The sequence below is a fragment of the Sorex fumeus genome, unplaced genomic scaffold, assembly GCF_029834395.1.
Source record: "Sorex fumeus unplaced genomic scaffold, SorFum_2.1 ptg000043l, whole genome shotgun sequence".
NCBI classification, from domain to species: domain Eukaryota; kingdom Metazoa; phylum Chordata; class Mammalia; order Eulipotyphla; family Soricidae; genus Sorex; species Sorex fumeus.
Genome location: NW_026606100.1, coordinates 41,495,607 through 41,507,897, shown reverse-complemented (window position 1 = coordinate 41,507,897; position 12,291 = coordinate 41,495,607). Strand labels below are relative to the sequence as shown.

At 46.0% G+C, this 12,291-nt stretch overlaps 1 protein-coding gene across 1 annotated transcript in view; it reads left to right on the top strand.

The window, feature by feature from the left end:
• LOC130029433 (guanylate cyclase 2G-like) overlaps positions 1 to 7,552 on the top strand; it is a 48,277-nt gene extending 40,725 nt beyond the window's left edge. The window contains exons 19-22 of the mRNA XM_056120322.1: positions 2,615 to 2,789; positions 4,117 to 4,215; positions 5,975 to 6,066; positions 7,451 to 7,552. Of these exons, the coding sequence (XP_055976297.1) occupies positions 2,615 to 2,789; positions 4,117 to 4,215; positions 5,975 to 6,066; positions 7,451 to 7,552 (468 nt within the window). The remainder of the gene's footprint in view (positions 1 to 2,614; positions 2,790 to 4,116; positions 4,216 to 5,974; positions 6,067 to 7,450) is intronic.
• Positions 7,553 to 12,291: the final 4,739 nt, after the last annotated feature.

The window sequence follows — 12,291 nt, the reverse complement described above, 5'->3', positions numbered from 1 at the left end:
AGGCAAGTGCCCTATTTGCTGCACTATCATTCCCTCCCCTGTTTTGTTTTGTTTTTCCTTTTTGGGTCACACCCAGTGATGCCAGGGTTTACTTCTGGCTTTAGCACTCAGAAATTACTCCTGCTGGTGCTCGGGGGACCATATGGGTTGCTAGGAATCGAACCAGGGTCAGCTGCGTTCAAGGCAAATGCCCTACCCACTGTTCTATCACTCCAGCCCCACCTCCTCTGTTTTTGATCACAGTGAATACATTTCTACAAAGACTTTGTCTTCCTTCCTGTCTTGTCCCCTGATTTCCTCCTGAGTACATTGCTCTCCCATTTGGAGAGGATCCTTTTGACCCTCCTTTATTTCTTCAGTTTTGGGGATGGGGACATACCTAGGCTCGATGGCTTGAGAATTGTTCTTGGTGATGCTCAGGGAATCATGAAGTGCCAGAGAATGGAGTGGTGGGTGGGTGGGGGGGTAATTGAACCTGGACTTCCTGCATGCTTAGCCCCTCAAGCTCTCTATCCCCAGCCCCTTGGCTTTCCTGGATTTTTTTTCAGTGTCTTTCCATTCCCATGGCCCTTCACAGTTCATTCAACTTAGACTCTCAGACTCTGGTGGTGATATAAGCTCTGCCGCCTGCCTAGAGCTCTTAGAGGGACATAGAAATACAATCACCTGCCACAGAAAAGTGACTGGGGGATATATAAAAAGGGAAAGTGAATCATCTGGCTTCATTTTGGAGTGGTTGAGGATGGTTGCTTTGTGCCTTCTCTAACTTTCTGCATGGAGCCAGATCCTGGGACAATGCCACGTGCCAGGTGCGTGCCCCCACATGCCAGCTCTGACTATGACTGCTGGGACTGGCATCGAAGAGAACTGGAAGAGTGTGGTCACATCCCTCAGGGGCATGCCCTGGGTGGTTATTCTCCAGCATTTTCCACAAATGATGCCTTTGTTGGGGTGAAAGGCTAGCACAACTGTCTCAAAGACTATATTCCATGCCCCCACCACCCCATGTACCACACACATACCCACATAAACAGTCCTGCACTGTTTGGGAAGATTCCTCTGGACTTCACTTAGTGTTACAAGGTCAGCCACATTCTGCATGAGCTAGTGGAAAATTAACTTTGTGGCTGGTGGGAGGTGGAAAGTGGGGGAAGTTCAAAGGTTTAGATTACATACTTTGCATGCAGGAACCCCATGTTTAATCTCTGGCACCTCATGTGTCCCTGAGCATCATCACTGGGTATGACCCTCCCAACATGAAGAACATAGCACTATTAGTTTGCATCTCCAAAGGATGTGTTCATAGTAGAGAGAGTCAGTCCCCAAAGAGCTGATTCTGTATTAGTTGGGAGTCATACCAGGGGTCAAGGTGTTTCCAATGCTTGGCTCATGCCTGGAATTCCACCTTGACCACACATTCTTCAGAGAACATGTGTCTGAAAAAGGCTGTGACTTTGAACTTGTGCTTGTCATGTGCTGTAAACAAACAATTTAGAGTCAGTCTTAGGAGACAGATTGCAGAGAAGAGGACAGATGGGCTGTTCTAGACATGACTGTACATTTTTATATAGTGTCGATGTGTGTGTAGATGTATATGAGACTTGGTAAAGGTGAAGACTCTTTAGGTTGGGTTTGGTGGAGTCTTCTTGATGAATCTTTGTAATTCTTCAAAATCTAACCCATCAGGGTTGGAGCCAGGTATACAGGGGTTAAGGCGCTTACCTTGTGCACAGCTGACCTCCAGTTTAATCACTAGCATGACCCTGGCCCCGTGGGCATCATTGGGAGCAACCACTGAACACAGAAACAGGAGTTGTTCCTGTGCACCACTGGGTGTCCTCCAAACAAACAAACAAACAAAAAGACCCCAAAACTCAAACAAAAGAACACTAAAAAATAAGATAAAGCGCACCCATACACAACTAGTACCCTGCCATGCAAGTATAAGGCCACGAGTTTGATCCCTGGTGCTGCTGGATGCACAAAGTCTGATTTCGGCAGCTCTGTTGTATGAGCTCTCCTCTCCCACAAGCACCTTCTGTCCCACAGTAGCCAGGTGCCTGTGAGCACCACAACTAAAAGGAGCAACCCTTAGGGAGTGTCATAGCTAAAAAGATGCGTGAGCATGGCAGCCAGGTATGCAGCCCCCAGGAGGGTCACTCCAGAGCGAACTTCAGCAAGCACAACCACCAGAAGGTCTGAGTACAGCTAGAAAGGTGGGATGTGCAGTGGGCTTTGAAACAGAAGGTGAGCACTACAACCTGCAGTGCCAGCCCCGGCCAACACAGTGCATAATGCATAGTGTGCGGTGGACGGATGCCTGAGCACCACTGCAGGTACGCGTGCAACCCCCGGATGTCAGCACGAGACAGGAAAGGGGAAGTGAAAGATTTAGCCCTCAGTGCATGGCTGCCTGACTGGCTGGTTTGAACAATCCTCACCACTATCCAGTTTCAGAGGAGGAAGTAGCTGACAAGAGGAAGAGGAGTATAAAGAGCTGGGACAGGAGGGCTCTCAAAACCTGGGTCAGTAATGAGTGGCGTGGGCCCCTGACCCTGTTTGCACCTCTACCCCTTGTGGAGAATACAGTTACTTTAGTTACTCTCCTTTTCAGGTTGAGACCATTGGTGACGCCTACATGGTGGCCAGTGGACTTCCCATTCGCAATGGTGCCCAGCACGTGGATGAGATTGCCACTATGTCCCTGTACTTCCTCAGCGCTCTCCTACACTTCCAGATTGGGCACATGCCCACAGAAAAGCTCAAGGTCCGGATTGGCCTCCACACAGGTAGCTCTCACAGAGGCAGGGGGCCTTGGGATCCAGGGAGGATGGCAGGTAGTTCTGTTTATAGGATCTAGGTCTGAGGCCTTTCCGAACCCTAAAATGGAAGTGGAGCATCTTTAGGGTCAATGAAAGACTGAACTGACCTTCCACATTTATTCTTTGTTAGCCAGATTGGCTGTGTTACTGTGTTTGGCATATCGAGTATGTCACGGGTAGCTTGCCAGGCTCTGCCGTGCAGGCGAGATACTCTCGGCAGCTTGCCAGGCTCTCCAAGAGGGGTGGAGGAATCGAACTCGGGTCGGCCATGTTGGCTGCGTGCAAGGCAAACGCCCTACTGCTGTGCTATTGCTCCAGCCCACAGTAACAACAAGTTTCATGATGGAGACGTTACTGGGCCCGCTCGAGCAAATCAATGAACAACGGGAGGACTGTGAGGACCGTGAACCTGATTGGCAACCACAAGGATGCCCAAAGATGCCAAATTACTGAAGCATCAATCAAGGACCAAAATTAGGGGTGGTTCTGTTGTACTGCTTTTCCGTAAGGGTTCTTTGATGGATTCTCTTTCTGTCAAGCCCCTGCAGGGTCCTCTGCACTTGGTTTAAGACTCATTCACCCCTCTCTTGGGATGCTGAACTCATTTGAAATGAAGGGCCCTTTCTGTTCCTTTTGCACTTTCAATCTCTGATCTTCCACGCACCTCCAAGGCTCAATGAAACGAAACCTGACTCAGGTCAGAGCCATTCAGCACCACCTGTGAGTTATAGTGGCTTTGCTTATACCTCTCTGCAGTGTGTGAGTGGTGAGCCCTTAATTTCTGCTGCACTCAGGTTGGATTGTGATTACAAGATGCCAGAGTCCACATGGCTTTAAACAGTGGTGTTTGTTTTCTCATCCTTCTGGAGGCTGGAAGTCTAAGAACTCCAGTGTGGTCAAATTTTCTGGTTTGCAGATGATATACCCTTTCTTGTCCGATTAGGGGAAAATGTTATCACAATCACATGCACTGTGGCCTCATTTGAAACTATCTCCAAAAGGGCCCATTTCCTAGGACTGCCATTCAAGAGCTAGATCTCCAACATGTGTATTTGGTAACACTTAGCTCACACAAACTTTTAGCTCATCATTACTGATTATGCTGCTTCCCACCAGAAGTTTGAGGGCTCTCTAGGTCACCTCTTTGAAAACCTAAAGCTCAATTGCCAAGTTTTATCCCAGGAAAACACTTAACAAATCCCTGCAGAGTTGCATCCTTGGACCTAACGTGCATTATAGCATGTGGCCCTAGTGAAAGGCAGTCGGCTTACACCCTTCTCTCCTTCCTGTGCAGGTCCCGTGGTGGCTGGCGTGGTGGGAATCACCATGCCCAGATACTGTCTGTTTGGAGATACGGTGAATATGGCCTCCCGGATGGAAAGCAGCAGTCTCCGTGGGTATCTGGGTATCGCTTACTGCGCTTTGCAAACACAATCTTTCTCCCAGTTGCTCCTCTTTCTTTCTTTTTTATTTTTTTTTAATTTTTATTAGTGAAACACCATGAGGTACAGTTGTAGACTTACAAATTTTTGTGCTTGGGTTTTAGTTATACAATGATCCAGTACCCATCCCTCCACCAGTGCCCATTCTCCATCATTTACATTTTTAAAAAAATTTTTTTTGTTAGTGAAACACCATGAGGTACAGTTGTAGATTTACAAATTGTTGTGCTTGGGTTTCAACTGTACAATGATCAAGTACCCATCCCTCCACCAGTGCCCATTTTCCACCACCATGGGTCCCAGTATCCCTCCCATCCCCCATCCCCACCCCCCATCCCCCCTCCCACCCTGCCTCTGTGGCAGCGTATTCCCTTTTGTTCTCTCTCTCATTTTGGGTGTTGTGGTTTGTCATTTGCATTCTGTCTCCTATTTCCCAATCGGAAATTAAGACCATTACCACTTTAGACAACAACTGACTGCTAGCTTTGTAGATGGGGCTTGACATTGTACCCTCTTCGGGGGTCACATGAACACATCCCATATCCTCTGAGACTTTTCATTCGGAACAGGCAGGCACACATCTGTTAAAAACTTGGAGATGAGGATCAGGAATTAGCAAAGCTTTTCTGTACATAGTCTCTGTCACAGGTTTTTTTTTTTTTTCTTTTTTTTTTTTGCTTTTTGGTTCACACCGAGCAATTCTCAGTGGTTACTCCTGACTCTGCACTCAGGAATTACTCCTGGCAGTGCTCAGTGAACCATAGGGGATTCTGGGGATCGAACCCAGGTTGGCTGTGTGCAAGGTAGACTCCCTACCCGCTATACTATCACTCTGATCCCTGTCACAGCTATTTAAGTGCCTTTTGCATGTAGCCTAGGGAATATGGAAATGAATGGGGATGGCCATGTGCTAGTAAAATTTGACTTTACAAATACAGGTGGTAGCAGAAATTGACCTGTGGGTGGTGGTTTGAACGTCCCTGATGGAAGGCGTGGTTGTGAGGATACAGGGGAAATCTGCACCCCATTCTATGCTCTTCAGGGACCATCACATTCTCTTACTTGGAAGTAATTTCATTGCATTCACTATTACAATGTATAGCAATAGAAATAGAGTTGCTAAAGAATTGACAATTTAAGTTTTAAAGAATTTAGGTTGGGAGCTTTCTAATTTATACATTTTCTACAATATATAGAAGCATGCACAATAGTTCTCCTCCTCTCTCAAACACATATTTAAACCTCTGCTTAAAAAAATCTTTTTTTTTTTTTAAACCTCTGCTTTTAAGGCACAGGTGAAACTGCTCAGCTAGCCTCGAAATCTGACTCTTCTGCAGTCCTTACTCTAGCAGTGTTGTCAGGGATATGGCCCACTCAGGAAGCTGGGATACCCAGATGGCCTTCATCCCCAGGGGTTAAGAGCTACAATATGGAATCAGATCCATCTTCTCTTTCTAGATCAAATTTCCAAAAGGCTGAGTAGCCTCCAACAGTGTTTGAGCAATTCCTGCGCATGAGGGTGCCCACCCAGCTGTGCACTTCAGAGTCATGGCATGGCTTTGCAGAGGGGTGATGCTCCCAGAAACTGAGCCAGGGGCAGTTTTTCCCTTGCCATAGCCCCTGCCCTCCTGAGAGGCCCGGGAAAGTCCCAGACAGGCATGGGAAAGTCCCGGGCCAACAGTTAACATGTGAACCGCTGGTTTATGACAGCTTCCCGGATCCACGTCTCTCAGAGCACTGCGGGCACACTGCTGGCCTCAAGGAGATTTGATTTGCAAAGGAGAGGCACCATTCTAGTCAAGGTATGACCCAGCCCTCAGCCCACTCAGTCTCTGTGGAAATGTTGAAGCATCCCTGTTGGTGTGGTGAGTGACTCTTCACACTGTGGGGTAGGAAGACCACCAAGGCCCGTCTGAGGGTCCTCAGGTTGGAGAGAACTTCAGATAGGACAGTTCCCTCACAGGGCTAGACTTGGGATTTCTGTCAGATGTCTGTCAGATCTCTGTCTTAGCCTCCCTCTAGTTCCACTGCTATGGGAGGTTTCCTTTCTCATTGCTGCAATATCACCCCCCTTCACCCCTGCAAGGCCTCAGCTTCCACTGGAACACCCCAATATTCTCTCCTCCTAACACAATAGCAAACCCAAGGTTCTATTTCCTCCACGTCTTTTCTCCTGAGTCTAACGTGCTCAGGTCGTGGAGAGGAGCTGCCTGATTTGAGGGTCCTGAACCTTATTTCTATATTGCTAAATACTCCCCCCTCCCCCCTCCCCTCTCCAGCCTTCTCCATCCTGGTGTTCAACCTGCCACTGAAGTGTGCCAGGCAGGCTGTCCTCTCTCTGAGGAACACTAGCCCTCAGGGCAGGGAGCATTGTGGGGCTCCTCCTGAGGTGTCAGGAAGGGAGGGGGGCGTGGTTCCTCTAACAAGGGGGTCTTGCTTTCCACACACAGACTTCTGGCACTCACTCCCTGGGCTGTCACTGACAATCCACCTCCAGCCTTTTCCAAAGTGGCTAATAATACTGTCCCCAAATCCGGGTAGGCGTAATAGCCTCCTGGGCAATTGAAGGCCGCGCTTTTTTTTTCAATAAAAAAATTATTTAAAATTTTAACAATAACAAAAATGAGAGAAAGTGACTGGTTGCTTTTAACAGATTTTTCTTTGATGAGGCCGCACGCAGGGTTCTGCTTTTAATTTAGGTGCCGGGTGTTCTTTGTGTTGGCATGGTGGCACTGAGATCTCTCAGACCCTTCTTTCTTTTCTTTTTTTTTTTTTTTGAATTTTATTTTAATGAATCACCGTGAGATACAGGTCCAGACTTTCAAACTTTCGTGATGATGTTTCAGTCATACAATGTTCAAGTACCCATCCCTCCACCTGTGGAGAGTCACTTTCTGTTGGCTCACTCAAAAAAGATGGACTCCCAGGTGATCTCTTTTTCCTGAGAATTGGACCGTAGTTAAATAAGTTCTGGACCCTCTGATTTAGGCTAGCCTCAAAGCCCAAGTTACCAAATGTTTCCTTAGAACCAGGCCTTTCCCCCACAGAGCCACCCCACTTAGCTGCGGTTCTGAACACACACACGATTTCCAGTCAGTGAATGAGGAAGACCCTGTCATCATCTCAAAGCCCACCCTGCCCTGACAGCTTCCTCCTGACTCCCAGCTCTCTCCCCGTCTCCCACAGGGCAAAGGAGAACAAACCACATTCTGGTTGAAAGGCAAAGAAGGCTTCACATTTCCACTCCCAGAGTTTACTGAGGAAGAAGTGGAAGTCCCAGAGATCTGAGGTATTTTCTTTCTTTCTTTTTTTCTTTCTTTTTTTTTAATTTTTAATTTTATTGAATGGGCTGGAGTGATAGCACAGTGGTAGGGCATTCGCCTTACAAGCAGCTAACATGGCCACCCCGAGTTCGATTCCTCTGCCCCTCTAGGAGAGCCCGGCAAGCTACCGAGAGTATTCGATATGCCAGACACAGTAACAACAAAGTCTCCAATGGAGACGTTACTGGGCCCGCTCGAGCAAATCGACGATCAACGGGAGGGCCTTTACTTTTTCGAGCAATTTTATTGAATAACCGTGAGAAAGTTACAGGCTTTCATGTTTGGGTTACAATCACACAATGATCAAACACCCATCCCTCCACCAGTGCACGTTCCCCACCACCAATCCTCCCAGGATAGCCCCCTTCCCCACCCTCCCCCTGCCTCCATGCCAGGCAATATTCCCCATACTCTCTCTCTTCTTTTGGGCATTATGGTTTTCAGTACAGATACTGAGAGGTCATCATGTTTGGTCCATTATCTACTTTCGGCACACATCTCCCATCCGGACTGATTCTTCCAGTCATTTTTTTAGTGATCCCTTCTCTATTCCATCTGCTTTCTCCCCTCCGCTCATGACGCAGGCTTCCAGCTATGGGGCAATCCTCCTGGCCCTTGTATCTACTGTCTTTAGGTGTCAGCCAGATCCGAGGTATTTTCTTTCAAGTCCTGTGAGCTCCTCTGAGAGTCTGTGGGGACCTTTCTCTGGGGTGCACGAACTCTCTGGGACATTGAGTTTGTCATCCAGCAGGGGGCGCCTTCGAGCTGGTCGTTTCTTGTCCCCTGCACATGGCCTGGAGCAAAAGTAGAGCTGGACCCGCTGAATTGGGAACCTGGTTTCCTGGGCGGCAGGAAGGGGCTGGTGCTGCCAGCCCTGCCCCAGGGGCTGCTCTAGCTGCCAGATACTTCAGGCCCATTAGCTACCATTAGGTGGCTAACACGATTTCATTCTGGGAGCAAGGAAAGCTAGAGGATGGAAGGATCTTAGAGTGGGACCATAGGCCCCACTGCCCCGCCTTCTTTGGCAAGGCGGCTCCTCCTTATTTACCTCACCGGCTAGACATCCTACAGGCAGAGTGAGCCCTGGTCAAAGGCATCTGGGGAATGCGTGGAGGACACGCGGCTCAGGGGCCTGAGCAAGCCCAGAGCAAGCCTACCAGCCGTTCCAAGCAGGCAGGAGCTCTGCAGACGCTCACCGGAGGCGGGGGAACTGTTTCCAGTGGCTAATGCCCCGTTTTCTATTTATTGCTTCATTTCTTTTATATCTACTAAGCAAAGGATACAATCAAGGCTAGAATTTTAAGTAGAAATTTTTTTTTAAAGTCCTGAAAACAAAAAAACTCATAGAAGCAAACAAGGGTAACCTGTCCATTTTGCTATTATTTTCTTCTGTAGGAAGAATAGGATTCCATGTTGGTTTGTGCATTGGTTCTTGTAATAGATTTTGTGAGGCACTAGTGCATTCATGGTGTTCTCTCTCTCTCTCTCTCTCTCTCTCTCTCTGTGTGTGTGTGTGTGTGTATGTTTGTATAGAGCCATAGGCCATACCTAGCAGTGCTTATTCCTGGCTATATGCTTGGGTGTCACTTCTGGTGATGCTTGGGGGCTGTATGTGGTACTGGGGACCAAACCAAGGTCAGGTGTATATGAGGTCAGTACCTTAATTCTTTTTTTTTAACATGTATCTTTTTATTTAATTTTTTTAAATGTGTATTTTTTTTTCTTAAATTTTTATTAGTGAAACACCATGAGGTACGGTTATAGACTTACAAATTTTTGTGCTTGTGTTTCAGTTATACGATGATCGAATACCCTTCCCTCCACCAATGCCCATTCTCCACCACCACCAGTCCCAGTATCCCTCCCACCCCCCCACCCCCCCCATCCCACCCTACCTCTGTGACAGGGCATTCCCTTTTGTTATCTCTCTCCTTTTGAGTGCTGTGGTTTGCAAAAAGAGACATTGAGTAGTGCCTTAATTCTTACACTATCTCTCTGCCCCCTTCTTTCCTTCCTTCCTTCCTTCCTTCCTTCCTTCCTTCCTTCCTTCCTTTCTTCCTTCCTTCCTTCCCAACTCCTCACATTGAAATGACCTTCCTTTTGGTTGCTCCTGAATAGGGCAGAGCAGCTGGAAGGCTGGGCCTTGCCTGAGACTTTTTTCTATCATTCCTATGATTGGAAGAGTGAGAGCTACTGTGACTGGGAGTCTTTCTTAATTGTTTGACCCCTGAGCTACCTTTAGAGCTCGGTATGGAGAAATAAATTACCCTTTGGTCAACCGACGACAAATTGCACAAAAGTTTTGGTGGAACACTTGCATTTCTTCAGGATGAAGGACTCAGGCCAAGATAATCTGCAAACTTCTGCAAACAGTCCCATGTCCTTGGACTTCTAAGTACGACATCAGCAGGACTCTTCTTTTTGCCCGGACATGGGAGACTGGGCTCTGAGGCCTTTATGGACTAATTTCTGTAACTGGCTTTCATATGCATTGTGACCGTCTCTGTTCTACCCCCCCTTCCTACACACACACACACACACACACACACACACACACACACACACACACGCACACACACAACCCCTCTACAGTGTAAGGACTGAAAGCTTGTGACTGAAGGAGAAGAGTAGGAACATTTAACAAAGGGAACAGAGGGCCTCCCCTTACTACCCCAGAAAGGAAATAAGGAACCCAAACTTATCTTCAAATGCCTTATAACTTCTTCACTTTTCTGGGGTCAGGGCTTCTGGATTCCAAACAATTCCGGGGTACAAGTCTCATCCCATTCATTTATCCATCCATCCGCCCACCTATCCATCCATCCTTTGTGTGAACATTTTATTCATTCAAAGAACATTGAGCATTAACTCGTTGAGGTATCTCATCAGGAGACAATATAACACTTTCATTGATCTTTAGCTCTCTATTTTGTTGGAGAGAAGGAGGCAGAAATATTCTTAATTCAATATATGAAGAACAATAAGGGCATTACAAAACTTTGAAAGTAACTTAATCATCAAATACAGTTGCATTAAAGGAGGGTGAGAAAATGATACACACATGTAGCAATTTTCATATTAGCCCACCTCTGTATAGACAGTGTGTGTATGTGTATCCTCCAGCTTTAGCTCATAGGCTTACACAAGTTAGGTGCTCATAATAAGACTGTTATTTCCACCCTTTCATTTTATGATTACAATATAAACATTGGCATCTATATAAACGCAATATGTACACACATATGCACAATATACACTCATACACATATTTTTGTTTGCATATAAAACATATGTACCTAAAACTTACTATTGACTAATTAAGGGGTGTATATATCTCTATATTATATGTTCATATATGTATAGAAACCCATCTGCAGAGAGAAAGAGAAACGAGAGATGGAAGTGTGCTTTAGAAATCATATCTAGGAATTTTAATAAGGACAGTAACTTAAGATCTACATCCAATGCTTCTGTGTCAACCAAATGTACCTAAGGGAGAGAACACTCTTTCCTCCTTCTTTAAATGTCTGTATTATGTTTAGCACTAATGGGAATTTATAAAAGCGATTGTTTTGCAAATGCTTTCTCTTAATTCCCTATGAGAGATGCTGTGAGACCTGAGGGCAACCAACTATCAGGGGACTCTTGGTTCACTTTAGGTCAAAACACAGTCTGATGATTGACAATAGGGCTATAGAGACAGGGTGGCCCGAGAGATTGTCCCCAAAATGTTCATCCTACAGAATAACTTCCTTGTTTACATCAGAAAATCAATATGAGAATTTTTGAAAAGTAAATTATAATAGGTTAGAAAGACTGAAAATAATAGGTTAGAAAGACCTCAGTCTAGATACCTCTGGGTGGGATGAGATACTGACTAGCAGCACAAAACATTAACATTGCAAGAGTCATGGGTGGTTTATTTTAAGACATTTATTCCGTAGCACCAGGTAGAGACATAATTAACCATTATGAACAAATAAGGCAAATCAATATCGTTTTACACTGATAGCCCAATTATTTAGAAGTTTTTAACTAGAACCAGTAAGATATGTCTTTTGTTCTTCCTGACTAAAAATACTTTGAATTTGCAAGAAGAAGAAATCCCCAACTGATGAGAGCACCAGCCTAGAGACAGTTGAGTCACTGTGTCACTTTAATCTATTGCTGAACAAACATGCGTTCCCTGTCTCCAGAGATTTGAGCTCTAGTATAATTTCTGCGCTCATTAACACAGTTGTAAAGAGCCTTCAGACTACAGATCTCAGCACTTCTCAAGTACATCCAATACAGAGATATGAACTGACATATTTTCAAATGATAAGCCCACTCATTAGGTCTGCACAAGATAAAGAAATCAATAGATCTCTGTTTCGTCAAGGGTTCATGGGGTCCATGGTGCAGTCTCAAGATTTACCAGTTCCCTAGCAGGGCTGACATATTCTCATTATTTTGCTGACAATGTAAGTCATCAAGATCAACATATTAGGGGTGGAGTGATAGCACAGTGGGTAGGATGTTTGCCTTGCATGTGGCCATCCTGGGTTTGATTCCCAGCATCCCATATGGTCCCCCAAGCACTGGCAGGAGTAATTACTGAGTGCATAAGCCAGGAGTAACCCCTGTGCATCGCCGGTGTGACCCAAAAAGAAAAAAATATCAACAAATTCTGGATTGGTGGAATTTGCCATATTTTGCATTTGT